The sequence below is a fragment of the Triticum urartu genome, chromosome 7A, assembly GCF_056163025.1.
Source record: "Triticum urartu cultivar PI428250 chromosome 7A, HENAU_Tu73, whole genome shotgun sequence".
In the NCBI taxonomy this organism is placed as follows: domain Eukaryota; kingdom Viridiplantae; phylum Streptophyta; class Magnoliopsida; order Poales; family Poaceae; genus Triticum; species Triticum urartu.
Genome location: NC_141879.1, coordinates 89,079,760 through 89,092,742, shown reverse-complemented (window position 1 = coordinate 89,092,742; position 12,983 = coordinate 89,079,760). Strand labels below are relative to the sequence as shown.

Sequence of the window (12,983 nt, the reverse complement as noted above, 5' to 3'; positions counted from 1 at the left end):
ATAGCCGAAGAGGGACATGTGACTGGAACTGAAACTGAAACTGCAGCAACTGTTGATTGGAATGTAGTTGAATTAGATGAGCCTACTGATTTGGTCATTGCACCAATGCCTGACATTGAGATGGTCAAACTTTTTGGCATTCCAGTCGATGACAGAGATAAGCAGGAGAGGGGTGAATCTAGTTTGCCTGCTAATGCTGATGAAGAAGTAGATGGACAGTTGATGGAACAAGCTGCAGATGAAGTAGATGATGCACATGATGATGAGCTGGTGCATGTGTATGACAAAGAAAACCCTGTCATTGAAGTAGGCAAGTTGTTCCCAAGCATGAAGGAGTTTAGGATGTGTTTCAAGACTTATGCAGTGAAACATGAGTTTGATGTCAAGACTATTTGGACTGATAGAAAGAAGTTTTATGCGAGGTGCAGAGGATTTGATGGTAGTGTGAAGCCTTGCAAGTGGTACATATCTGCTAGACTGCAACCTGATGGAAGTACTGTCAGGGTTAACCAAATCCCCAATCAACATACTTGTATTACAAGTTCACAGAGAGTATCAACCATGACATCACAACTTTGGGTTGCAGAAAAGATCACCCCAATTTTAGCCAAAACACCAAACACTACTGCGAAGAAACTCAAAGTAGACTTGGAAAAGATGTACCCCATTAAACTGAAATATACCACAGTGTGGAAGGCAAAACAAAGGGCAATGAAAATTTTATATGGTGATTGGGCAAATACATTTAGTATGCTTTACAACTTCAAAGCAGAGGTGGAAAAGAGGTCACCTGGCAGTGTTGTGGAGATAGATACAGAGGTATCAGCCAAAGGTGAAGTCAAGTTCTCCAAGTTTTTTATGGCTTTGAAGCCTTGCATTGATGGGTTCAAAGCAGGGTGCCGTCCATATTTGAGCATAGACTCATCATTTTTGACAGGCAAGTGGAATGGTCAGTTGGCAGCATGCAATGCTCTAGATGGACACAACTGGATGTTTCCTATTGCTGTTGGCTTGTTTCAGTCAGAAACAGAGGCTTCATGGACATGGTTCATGATCCAGTTGAAAAGATGCCTAGGGCCAGTGTCACCTTTGGCTATACACACAGATGCATGTAAGGGGCTTGAAAATTCAGTGAAAAATGTTTTCCCACATGTTGAGCAGAGGGAGTGCTTCGGTCATTTGTGGATGAATTTGATCAAAAAGTTTAGAGGAGAAGAATTTGGGCGCATGTGGCCAGCAGCAAGATCTTACACTAGACAGACACACAAATATCATCTTGATAAGATAATGGCAACATGTGATGAGTTTGGTCCATGGCTGAACACCTACCATTCTTTGTTATGGTACAGGTCAGCATTCAACACTGCCATCAAGTGTGACCACATCAACAACAATTTGGCAGAGAGTTTCAACAACAAGGTGAAGGAGTTAAAAGATTTGCCTGTGCATGACATGGTTGACCAAGTCAGGATCATGCTCATGCGGTTGTGGGAATTGAGAAGAAGGATAGGTGATTGTCTGCAAGGTGATAAGCTTCCAACAGTGGTACAACAGGTGGTCAATAGGAGCAGATGTCTTTCACATTTGTTTGTTGAAAAATCTTCACCTTGGGGTGCTGAAGTTAGAGATAACAAAACTGGAAGGAGACATGTTGTTAACACTGAATTGCATGATTGCACTTGCCTCGAGTGGCAACACACTGGTAAACCATGTGAGCATGCCATTCTCTTCTTAGCATCCCAACCGAAGATAAACATGCACCCATATTTGCATGAATATTATTCGGTAGCAAGATTCAAAGCTGCATATGCTACTCCAATTCCAGCACTTACAGATCAGTCTCGGTGGCCTGAAGTGGACATTGAATTTTCCATGTGTCCTCCCTTGACGAAAAGAAAGGCTGGCAGGCCTAAACAGAGTAGATTCAAGGCATGGTTTGAGAAAGGTGGGAGTAGTAAGAAGGGAAATAAAGATGGAAAGCCAAAAAAGGCCCAAAAAGGTAACAAAAACAGATGCAAGTTGTGCCAGGAACTTGGGCACAGAGTGGGATCTGTCAAATTCCGTTACACTCCTGATAAGCCAAAGTATGTTCTTGTTTATTTGTCTGTGTTTTGATTTGGTGCTTTTTTCCAATTACTATATCTATAACATTTTCCCAATGACCACGAGGAAGCGAGCAAGTCAGCCCCTTGTTGTTGAACAGTGTTGGCCAACAAAAAAAGCAAGAGTCAACGGCGGTAGAAAGAAGAGAAGTGTGCCTCAGCCTGAGCAGAGTGAAGAAAATCCTGCTGCAGTCAACATTCAGACTGAAGAAACTGCTCTCGAGGTTGAAACTGAACCTGAGCGTGTCGAAGTTCAGACTAAAGAAACTGCTCTCGAGGTTGAAACTGAACCTGAGCATGTCGAGGTTCAGACTGAAGAAACCCATGTTGAGGTACACATCGAAGAAACTGAAACTGCTGTCAACATTGAGACTGAAGACACTGATCACGAGGGTGTTGGCGAGGTGTTGAAAAGACCAGTGAAAAAAACCAAGATGATCAGTGAACTTGTGTGTGTAGTTGAACCAAAAACAAGAAGTGCTAAGGCGAAGAAGGGCACGCGACGTGGTAGGAAGAGGTAGAACAGAGAACAGTTTGGAAATTTGGGGCATGTAATAATATTTGTAACTTGGTGCGTACTGGTAGTCACTATGTATCCCGTATTTCTATTCGAATTTGTTTGTTGGTATCTTGTCTAAACCAGCCAAATAAAATTCAAATTTGGGCTCAAAATTGAATTAGGGATGGGGTATTGATGTTTTAATGCTATCTAAAGTACCTCAACTGAAATATGTTTGTTTGCTGATCATTCCGAGCCCTTTTGGTAAGTTGAACTCATAGTCATGAAAAGTGTGTCTCAAATGACCTCCAAAGGTAGGGTAAACGGCCTCATATTTAAGCAAGTTTTTTTGCACCTTGTCTAAACCAGACAAATAATTTTTCTACACATCTATTCTACCTATATAGTGTAAATCTGAAGTCTCACTATTTATTGAATTAATTTTCTATTATTTTCTTTTTTTGGAAAAACAAGGTTTAATAGAAAATTATATATATAACAAGTTTAAAACATGAAAATGAGAAAAGTAAGTTAAGATCTTTCTTAGTCAATCCAAAATGAAGTTTTGGTGAGGTTTTCAAACTTTTCATTTTCAAAACCCCACCTATACTCTCGGGTGCCCACTACTCTCTCCCTTGAACTCCATACTACATTGTTCGAGGAATGACAATTTTGTGAAGGATTTTTCACAAAAATGTATGTAAATCATATTTATATTTTTTTCTCGTTACTATACGACATAATAAGACTATGTGCGCAAGTTTTATATTTTTTTGATTTTTTTTGAATTAGTTATGCTCAACCCTAATCAGCCAAAACCCCTCAAAATCCCTCAAAAACCCTCTCAAAACCCCTCAAAACCCCGCACACTACTGGGTCGTCGATCGTTGTGCATGGACGGTTGAGATCAGGCGCTAGGGTTAGCTACAGTGTGCATCGATCCGCATGAGACGCCCTGATTGGTTGAATCAGTGTGCATCGATCCGCATGAGACACGCTGATTGGTTGAATCGGTGGGGTTTGGATCAGTCTCTCTCATTGGGGCATCAGGACCATTCATTTGAATCCAACGACAAGAGTTGACGCGGTGCATGGACCAAGCCTACGCAGTGCCCTTTCCATCATTGCATGTGTGCCCCATGCCTACCCGCAGCATGCATGCTCACCCGCAGAACTGCGCCCGTGCTTGCATGCATGGCCTCGACGCAGCCCTGCTCCGCCACCCCTATGGACACAGTAAGCTGTCGCATGCCTACCATTACAACCGATGCATCGTCGCATCAAAGCATGCACCCGGCCACAATGCAGCAGCCCGATAAAGACAACCAAAAATCCAATGCTGCATGGCGTGCTGTACATGGCGTGCTCCTCTTTGAGGATGCAATACTGGCATGGGGTATCGATGTGGGTATTGATGCAGTTCAAACGGCGTGCTGCCCGTTACAAGATGGGCAAATGAAGGCGTCCATTATTGTCACGTCTCCCATCGACCGAACGTTGCCCTCTAGCCAGGCCCTAGCAAGATGTGCAAATTAATGGGCTACGGCATGAATGCACGGGCGGCACATGCAGAGAACCCGGGGCAGGTGTGTCCCCTTGACCCACGACGGCACAGACGCGTGCGTGAACCCGTCCCCCTTGACCGGCGACCGGTGGCACAGAAGGATCGCAGCCCGTTTCCCACGCTTGTGTACACACTTTCATGGGGCGCCACCAAACGCCGCCCGCCCATTAATTCTATGGGGTGAAACCACGTCGCACTTGGGCTATTTAAGCCGGGCACTATCGTCTTCCTCTCCCTCCTCATCCACACCCCATCCTCTGCCTCCTCTGCCCTCCTTCTTCCTTCTTCTCCATCAAACCCTATCGAGCCCTCGAGCCACCCCACCACCATGCAGTACAATGGCCCCACCTACCGCTTCCCCCCAACCACGCCGGAAAGGCTCTACCTGGCCGGAGTGTATGTAGAGAGAACCCTTAGGGTTTGGGCGATCTTGAGGTGGAGGGGCGCAAGGGAGTTAACGGAGTTCTTCCTTGCGGCCGGCTTCCGCCACCTCCCCCGCGGCTCTCCTCGGATGTACCATCTTGAGGAGGTCAACCACAACGGCGTTGTGGTTGGGCTCCTCGCCACGTTCACTAACCCTTTCGATGCTTTCCATCTCCTCGGGCGAGCGTATTGGGTTGGTTGTGAGTTCATAGCTTTCACAACCTACAATATCTTCACCGACTTCAACGGCATCTTCCCCAACAACGGCGTTATGCACACCCTCCTGTACCCCATCAACAACAGGGAGGGGGAGGAGTGAAGGGCGGCGCCCGGAGGAGCGAGGGCGCCTGAGGAGCGAGGTGGCCCCGGAGGAGGAGGAGAAGAAGAACCCGAAGAACCCGTGTTTGGTGCCCCCCTATCTATCTAGCTTGCTATAGATCTATCGTATTAGTTTTGTTAAGTTGTAATCATTATGCTACTATTATTAAATTTTATTAGTACTTTAAGTTGTAAGGCTATCATGGAGTTGTAAGGCTATCGTGGAACTATGGGTTGCAATCGTTATGCTTCTATATAATCGTTGGGTATGCTACTATATATATTGTGTGTTTTGTTCTATTATTTGTGGATTGCTATGGGTTGTTTTTGCTTATTATTCGTGTATTGCTATGGGTTGCTACGGGCCCGGGTTTCTACACCCCAATCACCACACACAACATCTTCAAAATATTGGCCAAACCATGGACATGCAATTAGGAGCCCCATGCAAACCCACTATGGACATGGGTGCAACTAGGAAATGCAAACTAATTTACTGCGGGCACTTCATGCAAGCACGCAACTCGTTTAGTTCATGGAACCGTAGACATGCATAAAAACAATTAACATTTAGCTTTAGTGCATCAAAAAATGACCCATCACAAAATTTAGTGCAAGAAAAAGGCAAAATAAAAGGACAAGTAACATTTTATTGGGCCCCATTTTATTTGCCGAAGTTAGAGGTGGGCTGGTGCCCCTACGCGGGTGGGCTGGTCTTGGGCATGGTTATTTTCTCAGGGCCCATTTTCTCACGGCCCAACATCTATTCGGCAGCCCAGGTTTGTTTTTTTTACTAGAAACTGAATTTGGGCGTGTACTCTGTTAACTGAAGAACAAAAACAGAGGAAACAGAGCATGAACACTGAATAGGGCCCCTGAGAATATCATTACAATAATTCAAGCAAGTTTTGCTTCACACTAATTCAAATTCATCTAACAAATGGTCCCTGGCTAACTCAAACTACTGGGCACCCCTGAAACTAGTTGACACACTAACTGAAACTCTAACAAATTCTAGCGATTGATGAACATCAAGTAAAATGAACCCATAGCAATGACACAACCATAAAATGCTCCAGCCATCATATTTGCTTGCTGCTTCAAATCGATCAGATGCTTTAGTTGCTTGCCAATTTTCTTCAATTCACACTTCAGTTCTGCACTGTGCATCATCGGATCGGCTCTGTCCGCCAAATTGGGGGCTTGTTCCACGGCAAGCCGCCCCCCAAAATTGAGCTCTTGGGTTCCGGTTGATCCCTCCAATTTCAACCTTTCAACATAGTCATCGAGCCACTCAAAATGCCCACATTTCTTCAGAACCTGAAAAACAGGGGGCCAGAGGCGCATGAATCCTAGATCCACCACCCATATCCACCGCCCTAATTCGAGGAAAAAAGAAAGAAATCGGGAGAAATTAGACCATAGGATTGGTCAAGAACACAGATCTAACCTGCCCCGGCTGTGGCTTGCTCAAGCATTTCACAAACTCGCGCCCACGGTTGCCATTTTCTTCCCTCACACAAGTCAAACGCTTCAGAGGCTCCATGCGCGGGCAATCGGGGCATCTTGTCAACGGCAGTGGACCATACTGCGTCCATGATTGGCGGGAGGCCGAAGTCGAGCTAGACATCACTCGCCGGCGGCGCGCTTCGTTGCCGGAGCAGAGGAAGAAGAAGGTGGGAAAGGAAAGGGGCAGGGCAAGCAATGGAGGGCGGGGGGTGGGGTGGGCTGGCTCGGGCTCGTGGCTGGCTCGGGTCGGGGCACGCTGATGAGCACGGGCATGCTTGCGTGGATAAGTTGTGGGTCTCACCCACATGCGAGTAACTGCTACGTCCCGTGTGTCATAACTCGAATCGCTAACCCCTCGTGTTTTTCATTTCATGGTTAAATAGAGCCCTATCGCATTGGACCTATTGTTTGCTTCTAAAACGTCGCATCGCAGCCATTCATTCCAACAACGTCGCATTTCTTCCAATTCGCATGAAAAACATCGCCCATGACATGACAGGGATCTCGCCTCTCCACAGGGTAATCGACGCCGGCCGGTGGGACGCCGAGCGCCTCCTTGGCCGCCTCATAACCGTCGTCCACGCCGCCTTCCTCGACATCGGCGTCCGGCCGGGTTCCGCGGACGGTGGGCGCGACGGCCTCGACGCTCTCCCTCCGCTACGCCGCGCCGGGCCTGCGGGACGTGGTCGTGCTGAGGATGAGCGCGCATGGGATGCGCGTCGTCTTCTACGTGCGCGTCAGATCCGACCAAGGCCGAGGGCCAGGCCTGCGCTGGGCGTGCGTGGACGCGCGCGCCGCGGCGCCGCTCCTGTCCGGTGGCCTGGACGACACCGCGCGCGCGCTGACCGGCCATGGCAACGACGGCCGCGGGCTGGCCGCACTCTGGAGGGAGCTCGCCGAGAAGCTGTGCCGGGGTGCCCTCGTCGACCTGCGCCGTGCGAATGCCTTCGTGCTGCTCCCCGGCGACATCATGCTGGAAATCCTGGCGAGGCTCGTTGACGGTCTGGACCTCTTGAGGGTGGCGAGCACCTGCGCCGAGCTGTGGCGCCTCGTCGCCGACCACGACCGCGAGCTCTGGAAGCACAGGCTGTCCTCGGCGTGTGGCTGTGGGGATGGCTCGATGAGTTGGATGGAGAGGTAGTGCTGCTGCTGCAAACATACACGATCTGCGAAAGGAATTGGTTTGTCCAGTATGAAAGATGATTATCGTAAATATTTGGAGGGGCTAGATCAGTCAATAGTCAATACTCGCTCAATTGTACCGACGCACTTCTCAGTCCACCAACACTTGACATTTGTAGTCCCACCTTGCCTACGGTGTTCTCTGCCCCTGCTTGTTCTTTCTCTTTGAGATAGCTTACTGCTTGAGCCATGTGGCCGTGGGTTTTTCCTTCGGGTGTGGCTAGGTCTCAGTCGACTGAGCAGTCAAGTGATATAGTAGTATGTAAGAAGAAAAAGAAAAACTGAAAACAATTATTTTGTATGAATCACCATGCAAAATCAAAGAAAGATAGCATCGACTGAGACATCAATCGACTAAGACTTAGCAAAATTGTTTTCCTTTTGCTTGTGGTTACCCAACTCAATTTGGGGCCGGAGTTTCCAGAAGACGTCGTTGGCTATAGTCTAATTTTATGCAAGATCGTAGATGAAAAAAATAAATCCTATAGCCACTACTGCATTTCCTTGTGAAATGGTACACACTTGAATTTAGATTCTCCTATAAACCAAATCAGATTTCAAACATTTTTTGAAGAATCCTGTGCTTTTTCTGATTCCTATGAATCAAGCATCCAACTCCACAAAACATACAACCCTGCCTTATTCTTGTGATTTCCTTATTCCTACGTTTTCGGAATCCCTTGGCCTTAAATGGTGGACGTACGAGGAGGAGCTCCAAACTTATTTGGGATCCCTTCCCATTTAGAGTAACTCTAGCTGATTCCCTAAAACCGGTTAGAGGAATAAACATCTGGTTTTACTCCTCTAACCAGAACCTAGCCGAACCCGTATAAGCTATAGGTGATTATAAATTTTACTCCACCGCTTATCCGGCTAAAAACACTCCATCGCTCGGCCTCGGAGTAAAACTCCCCACGCCTCCTCTGCCTCTCCTCCTCCCCAATCCCTCCCGCCGGCGATCCACCACTGTTCCCGCATCCCCACCGTTGCTGCCATGGCTGGATCCCGTGTCCGTCGGTCCCCGCTACCCATCCACAGCGCGGGCGCATCCTCCTCATGCCGTCGCCGTGACATTGCGGCCCCATCCGATAGGTTCGCCGGCTTCCCCGACCTCCCCATGCTGCCACTGCCACAGAGGAAGTACGCAGTGTTGGGCAGCGGATGTGGGGGGTGTGGGTGGCCAAAATCACCGATTGGGACACCCACAAGAAACTTTGGCTTGGGTAGTTTCACACCGCCGAGCTTGCCAACCGCGAGTACGACCTTTGGTCGGTCCGGCTACACGACGCCGATGCCCGACTGAACTATGTGTGGAGCGAGATGCCGCTCTTTGATCCGCCGCTACCGGGGATGGTGAATGCGGCGGTGGCTCGGGAGGCGAGGGAACGGCTTTTGGTGAAGATCATCGACGAGTCGTACATGGGTGACCTCCGCCGCCAGTACCCTGTGCTAGTGGAGGCGGAGCACAAGCTGTATGAGGAGTGAGCGGCTGGAGGGGCGAACCTCATCATTCTCTCAAGCGACGAGGAGGACGACAGTGGTAGAGAAGGCGGCAACGACGATGGCTTCAATATCAAAGAGTGGAGAAGAACCTTCCCCGGCTGCGACGACGACAATACAGGGCCTGACCCCATTGGCTGTGGCATCTCTAGGGCGGATTGGCTATCCCTCGCGAAGTCAGGTAGCGACTAAGTTTTTGGGTAGATTTAAGTTTTAGTATCGGTTTAAACGAGACTGTTTCGGCGGATGGTAATGTGTATTATGTGTCGAATTTCAGTCCAGAAGTTTGAATCTATGTTCATCTTATCCAAATTTGATTTTTAGTCCGCTAAATTTAGGGGTTCGGATAGAATAGACCAAAACTTAGTAGGGTAAATATACTCCACTAAAGTTTACTTGGCCGGATAATCCTTTATTTTTTAGGAATCGGATGGAGTTGCTCTTCACGAAACATTTTTTAATACATGATCAAATTTTTTCATCATTTTTTTAATACATGGTCAACATTTTTATACACATTTAACATTCTTCAAAATGCGTGTTTAACATTTTTAAATACTTGTTCATTTTTTTCAAATTCTTGATTAACATTATATATACATGATAAAAAATCAACCTGTTTTTAATACATGTTCAACAATTTTTCTATACATGTTCAACATCTTACGAATGCTTGATTAAAATTTTAAATACGTATTCAACATTTTCCGAATGCTTAATTCATATTTTGTAAAATACTTGTTCAACATTTGTTTTTTCAAATACATGTTCAATATTTTTCATGTACTTGTTCAAAAAAATTCGAATGCTTTATTAACATTTTTCAATTAATTTTTCAACATTTTCCAAATATGTTTTGTAGACTGTGTTTTGTAAAATATATTTAGAATATTTTAAAGTATAAATAAAAATAAAAAATATAGCAAAAAACGAAAGCAGAAAACGTAAAAAAATTGTGGACTCGCGCGTGCGTGTGCCGGCTCATCTTGCTGTGCCGAGAAAATCGCCCACAGGCCCATGCTCGCACGGCGAGGGCGTGTGAGGAACGTTCCTTGAAATGCTCCCCCGCCTTGGCGCCCGAACGTAACCGTTTCAACCAACAGGTTTCGCTTCTCCCCCCTCGCCGGAGCGCCGAGAAACCAAGAACCCATCGTCCCCACCTCCACCGCGCAGCGCCCACCGCCTCTGCTCTAGAGTGGTCCAGCGCCGTCGACAGATGGAGCAGTTCCAGGACGGCCACCACGTGCGGCTGCGGAGCCGCGAGCACGGCATGTACCTGCACGCCGACAAGGACGGCCGTGGCGTCTCCCTCCGCCGGCCCCGGGCGTCGATGAACGCGGCGTGGGCGGTGCACTTGTTCCAAGGCGATGACGACGCCCAGTACGTGCTCCTCCACAGCGCCGCCTACGGCGGCTACCTGACGGCCATGGACGCACCGGCGCCGCTAGGCCACTGCGGGCGCCGCGTCGAGCAGCGCGACTACGAGGAACGGGAGGAGGAGGACGTCAGGTGGCAGCCCGTCAGGTTCGGGCCCGGGGACTACATCCTGCTCCGCCACGCCAGCGGCCGCTTCCTCCGCGCCAACGGGAAGTACCTCCCCTGGAACAAGGGCGCCAGCGTCGACGACTTCGACACCGTCAGCACGATGACGCACTGGGTCGTGGAGCGCATCCCCGCCAGGGAGGGCATGCCTGAGGTGAGCCCGCTTCTTGATTCTTCCCGAATTTGCGCGAATTTGGCTCTTGATTGTGTTGATTTCAGTCACCTGGGAGCAATTCATGGTTCTGTTCTTGGCATTTTGCAAAATTTGCGTTTCTTGGGAGCAGTTCTTGGTTGTCATCCCTGTTTCTTCCATCTCTGTTCGCAACTTAGCATTTCCGCTTTGGACCCTGACAACGAGATGGTTCCTCGCGACTCAACTGCAGCTCCCCCTCGCCGGAGGCCTGGACGTCCTGTTGCCGCGGCGGTGGATCGTGTACGCCTGGGCGGACGCCGATGGGGACCACGGCTTCTGGGCTGCGTTCGGGTTCAAGGGGAGGTCTGTGTTCCGCCTGAGGAGCGAGCTGGCCAGCGAGATAGGCATCGGCATGGGCGACCTCGTCATGTGCGTCCAGGCGGGCACTAACGGGCGGCCTACCCCACTCGTCGTCAACCTACCCCGCGGCACGCGGACCCTTTACATCGTCGTCCTCATGGCCGGGGAGCCAGCCTCAGGTGATCTCCATCTCCCCAGCTTCCTACTGGTCGATGCATCTTTGTTTTAATGGAGTGCTATTCAGCTTGTGTTAAGTCCCAAAAACAGTTTACTGAAACTGCTGCCACTCTGCTACTCTGCTTCAGTTAAGACTTGGGAGTTTGTCTGAACTGTTGTGTTTGATATAAGTAGAAGTAATTGAATGCTAGAAAGTGGTCTGAAGTTAATTAGTTGTTGGGAGAAAAACATTTTATAAACACGTATTCACACTCAACCTTGATTTGGAAATTATTGGTTTTAAACTGTCCATGATGTAGATGAATCCAGCTCTTCAATTTAATCTGTGTGCTGTTAGCAGGAAACCTTGGAACTTGAAAACCCAAATCTGGTTCAGTTGAGTAAACAGCTGAACTAGCAGGAAACACATATTTTTGGTCTTGAACTTGTTTTGCATGTTGGTGGATGGCCATGCTTGTGCTGTAAGTACAAGTTAAATGGAAATAATGTTCAGATTTCTTCAGAGAAGCACTGAATAAAACAGTTAATAGTAGGTCTGAAGCTTGTTGGGAGAAAATCATTACATAAGGCACATATTCACACTAAACCTTGATACAGAAATTATTGGTTTCATACTACTGTCCTTGATACAGATAATTTAGTTTCCCATTTGGTACTATTTGCCGCGAGTAGAAACTTTGGAATTTAGAAACCCTAATCAGTCAAGTCATGCGTTTAAGCGTTATAGAGAAGATACTGATTTCTGTTTGATTTAGCATATGTAAATGTTCTGAGTATCTTTTTTTGAACCAAATTCAGGTTGTATACTAGTATAGTAGTATTCCATAAAAGCTAGTTTCTGCACATTATATTGTTGTTTTACAGGTTTTGTGCATAAGCAGTCTTCTTCGTTAGCTCTGCAAAACAGTGATATTTAAGTTATTAATCTTTTACAGTGGTTGTGTTACCTGTGACATGGTGCCTGACTTCCTCACTTTCTGTTCTAATTCAGCCAACGTCGAGCTGCGGTACCCGGATGTCGGTGCAGAGTAGAAAAGGATAACTGGATAAGAGCGGGACTCCCTACCGTCGCCCTGTCACTGTCAGTCCACCTCTTCAGAAGTGTCGCCGCCTCGAACACGATGACACGAGAACTCAGAACTGCATTTTGCATTGAGATACAGGTTTAGGAAAAACCCAGAAGCTCTGGTGATTCTGCTAGCTGAAGTTGATTCATTTTCCAAACAGGAGGAACCTGTCTGTTTCACCCCTGTGGGTCTGAACTTTAGAACCTATGTGAACATTGGTTCGTAATGTTTGCTTTCTTATTCTGACTGCTACTTCAGCGCTGCCGGGTGCACTTCTTTTAGGTGTCAGCAATGACGGATATGGTGGTTCTTGCAGTTAATTGAGCACTCGACTTTAGCTGTGTGTTTTCAGGTTTGAATTTTGACAGAGTTCTGAACATGCATTGAACATTTGGTTTAGGCTGTTGTAAAAAAATTGAGAACAAAATTGTATCCCACGACACCGTATGAATACTAGTTTCTGCAAATTACATTGTTCTCAGGCCCTTTAGAGTCTCTGGCTACCCTCCCTGTACGTTGCACACAGCAATAGGATTGGATTCTCAGGTGGACACCACGGCTAGACAAATCAACAAACACTACACGCACAGCACAGCTAAGAAAAGAG

General features: G+C 47.5%; 3 protein-coding genes and 1 pseudogene across 3 annotated transcripts; 3 read left to right on the top strand and 1 right to left on the bottom strand.

Annotated features, from left to right (window-relative positions):
* Positions 1-327: 327 nt before the first annotated feature.
* On the top strand, positions 328-2,623 carry LOC147958125 (uncharacterized). Its single transcript, XM_087534476.1, has 3 exons — positions 328-2,084; positions 2,170-2,353; positions 2,408-2,623. The coding sequence occupies exons 1-3, from the start codon at positions 328-330 to the stop codon at positions 2,621-2,623; spliced, it is 2,157 nt and encodes a 718-aa protein (XP_087390602.1).
* Positions 2,624-5,920: 3,297 nt separating this feature from the next.
* Positions 5,921-6,646, bottom strand: LOC147958124 (uncharacterized). Its single transcript, XM_087531969.1, has 2 exons — positions 6,357-6,646; positions 5,921-6,226 (listed from the first exon to the last, which is right to left on the bottom strand). Exons 1-2 carry the CDS (start codon positions 6,534-6,536, stop codon positions 5,921-5,923), a joined length of 486 nt encoding a protein of 161 aa, XP_087388095.1. The 5' UTR covers positions 6,537-6,646.
* A 261-nt stretch (positions 6,647-6,907) lies between these two features.
* LOC147958123 (uncharacterized) lies at positions 6,908-7,556 on the top strand (annotated as a pseudogene).
* Positions 7,557-10,251: 2,695 nt separating this feature from the next.
* On the top strand, positions 10,252-12,467 carry LOC125518381 (uncharacterized). The gene is made up of 3 exons (XM_087534843.1): positions 10,252-10,793; positions 11,023-11,311; positions 12,301-12,467. The coding sequence occupies exons 1-3, from the start codon at positions 10,314-10,316 to the stop codon at positions 12,339-12,341; spliced, it is 810 nt and encodes a 269-aa protein (XP_087390969.1). The 5' UTR covers positions 10,252-10,313; the 3' UTR covers positions 12,342-12,467.
* The last annotated feature ends 516 nt before the right edge of the window (positions 12,468-12,983 follow it).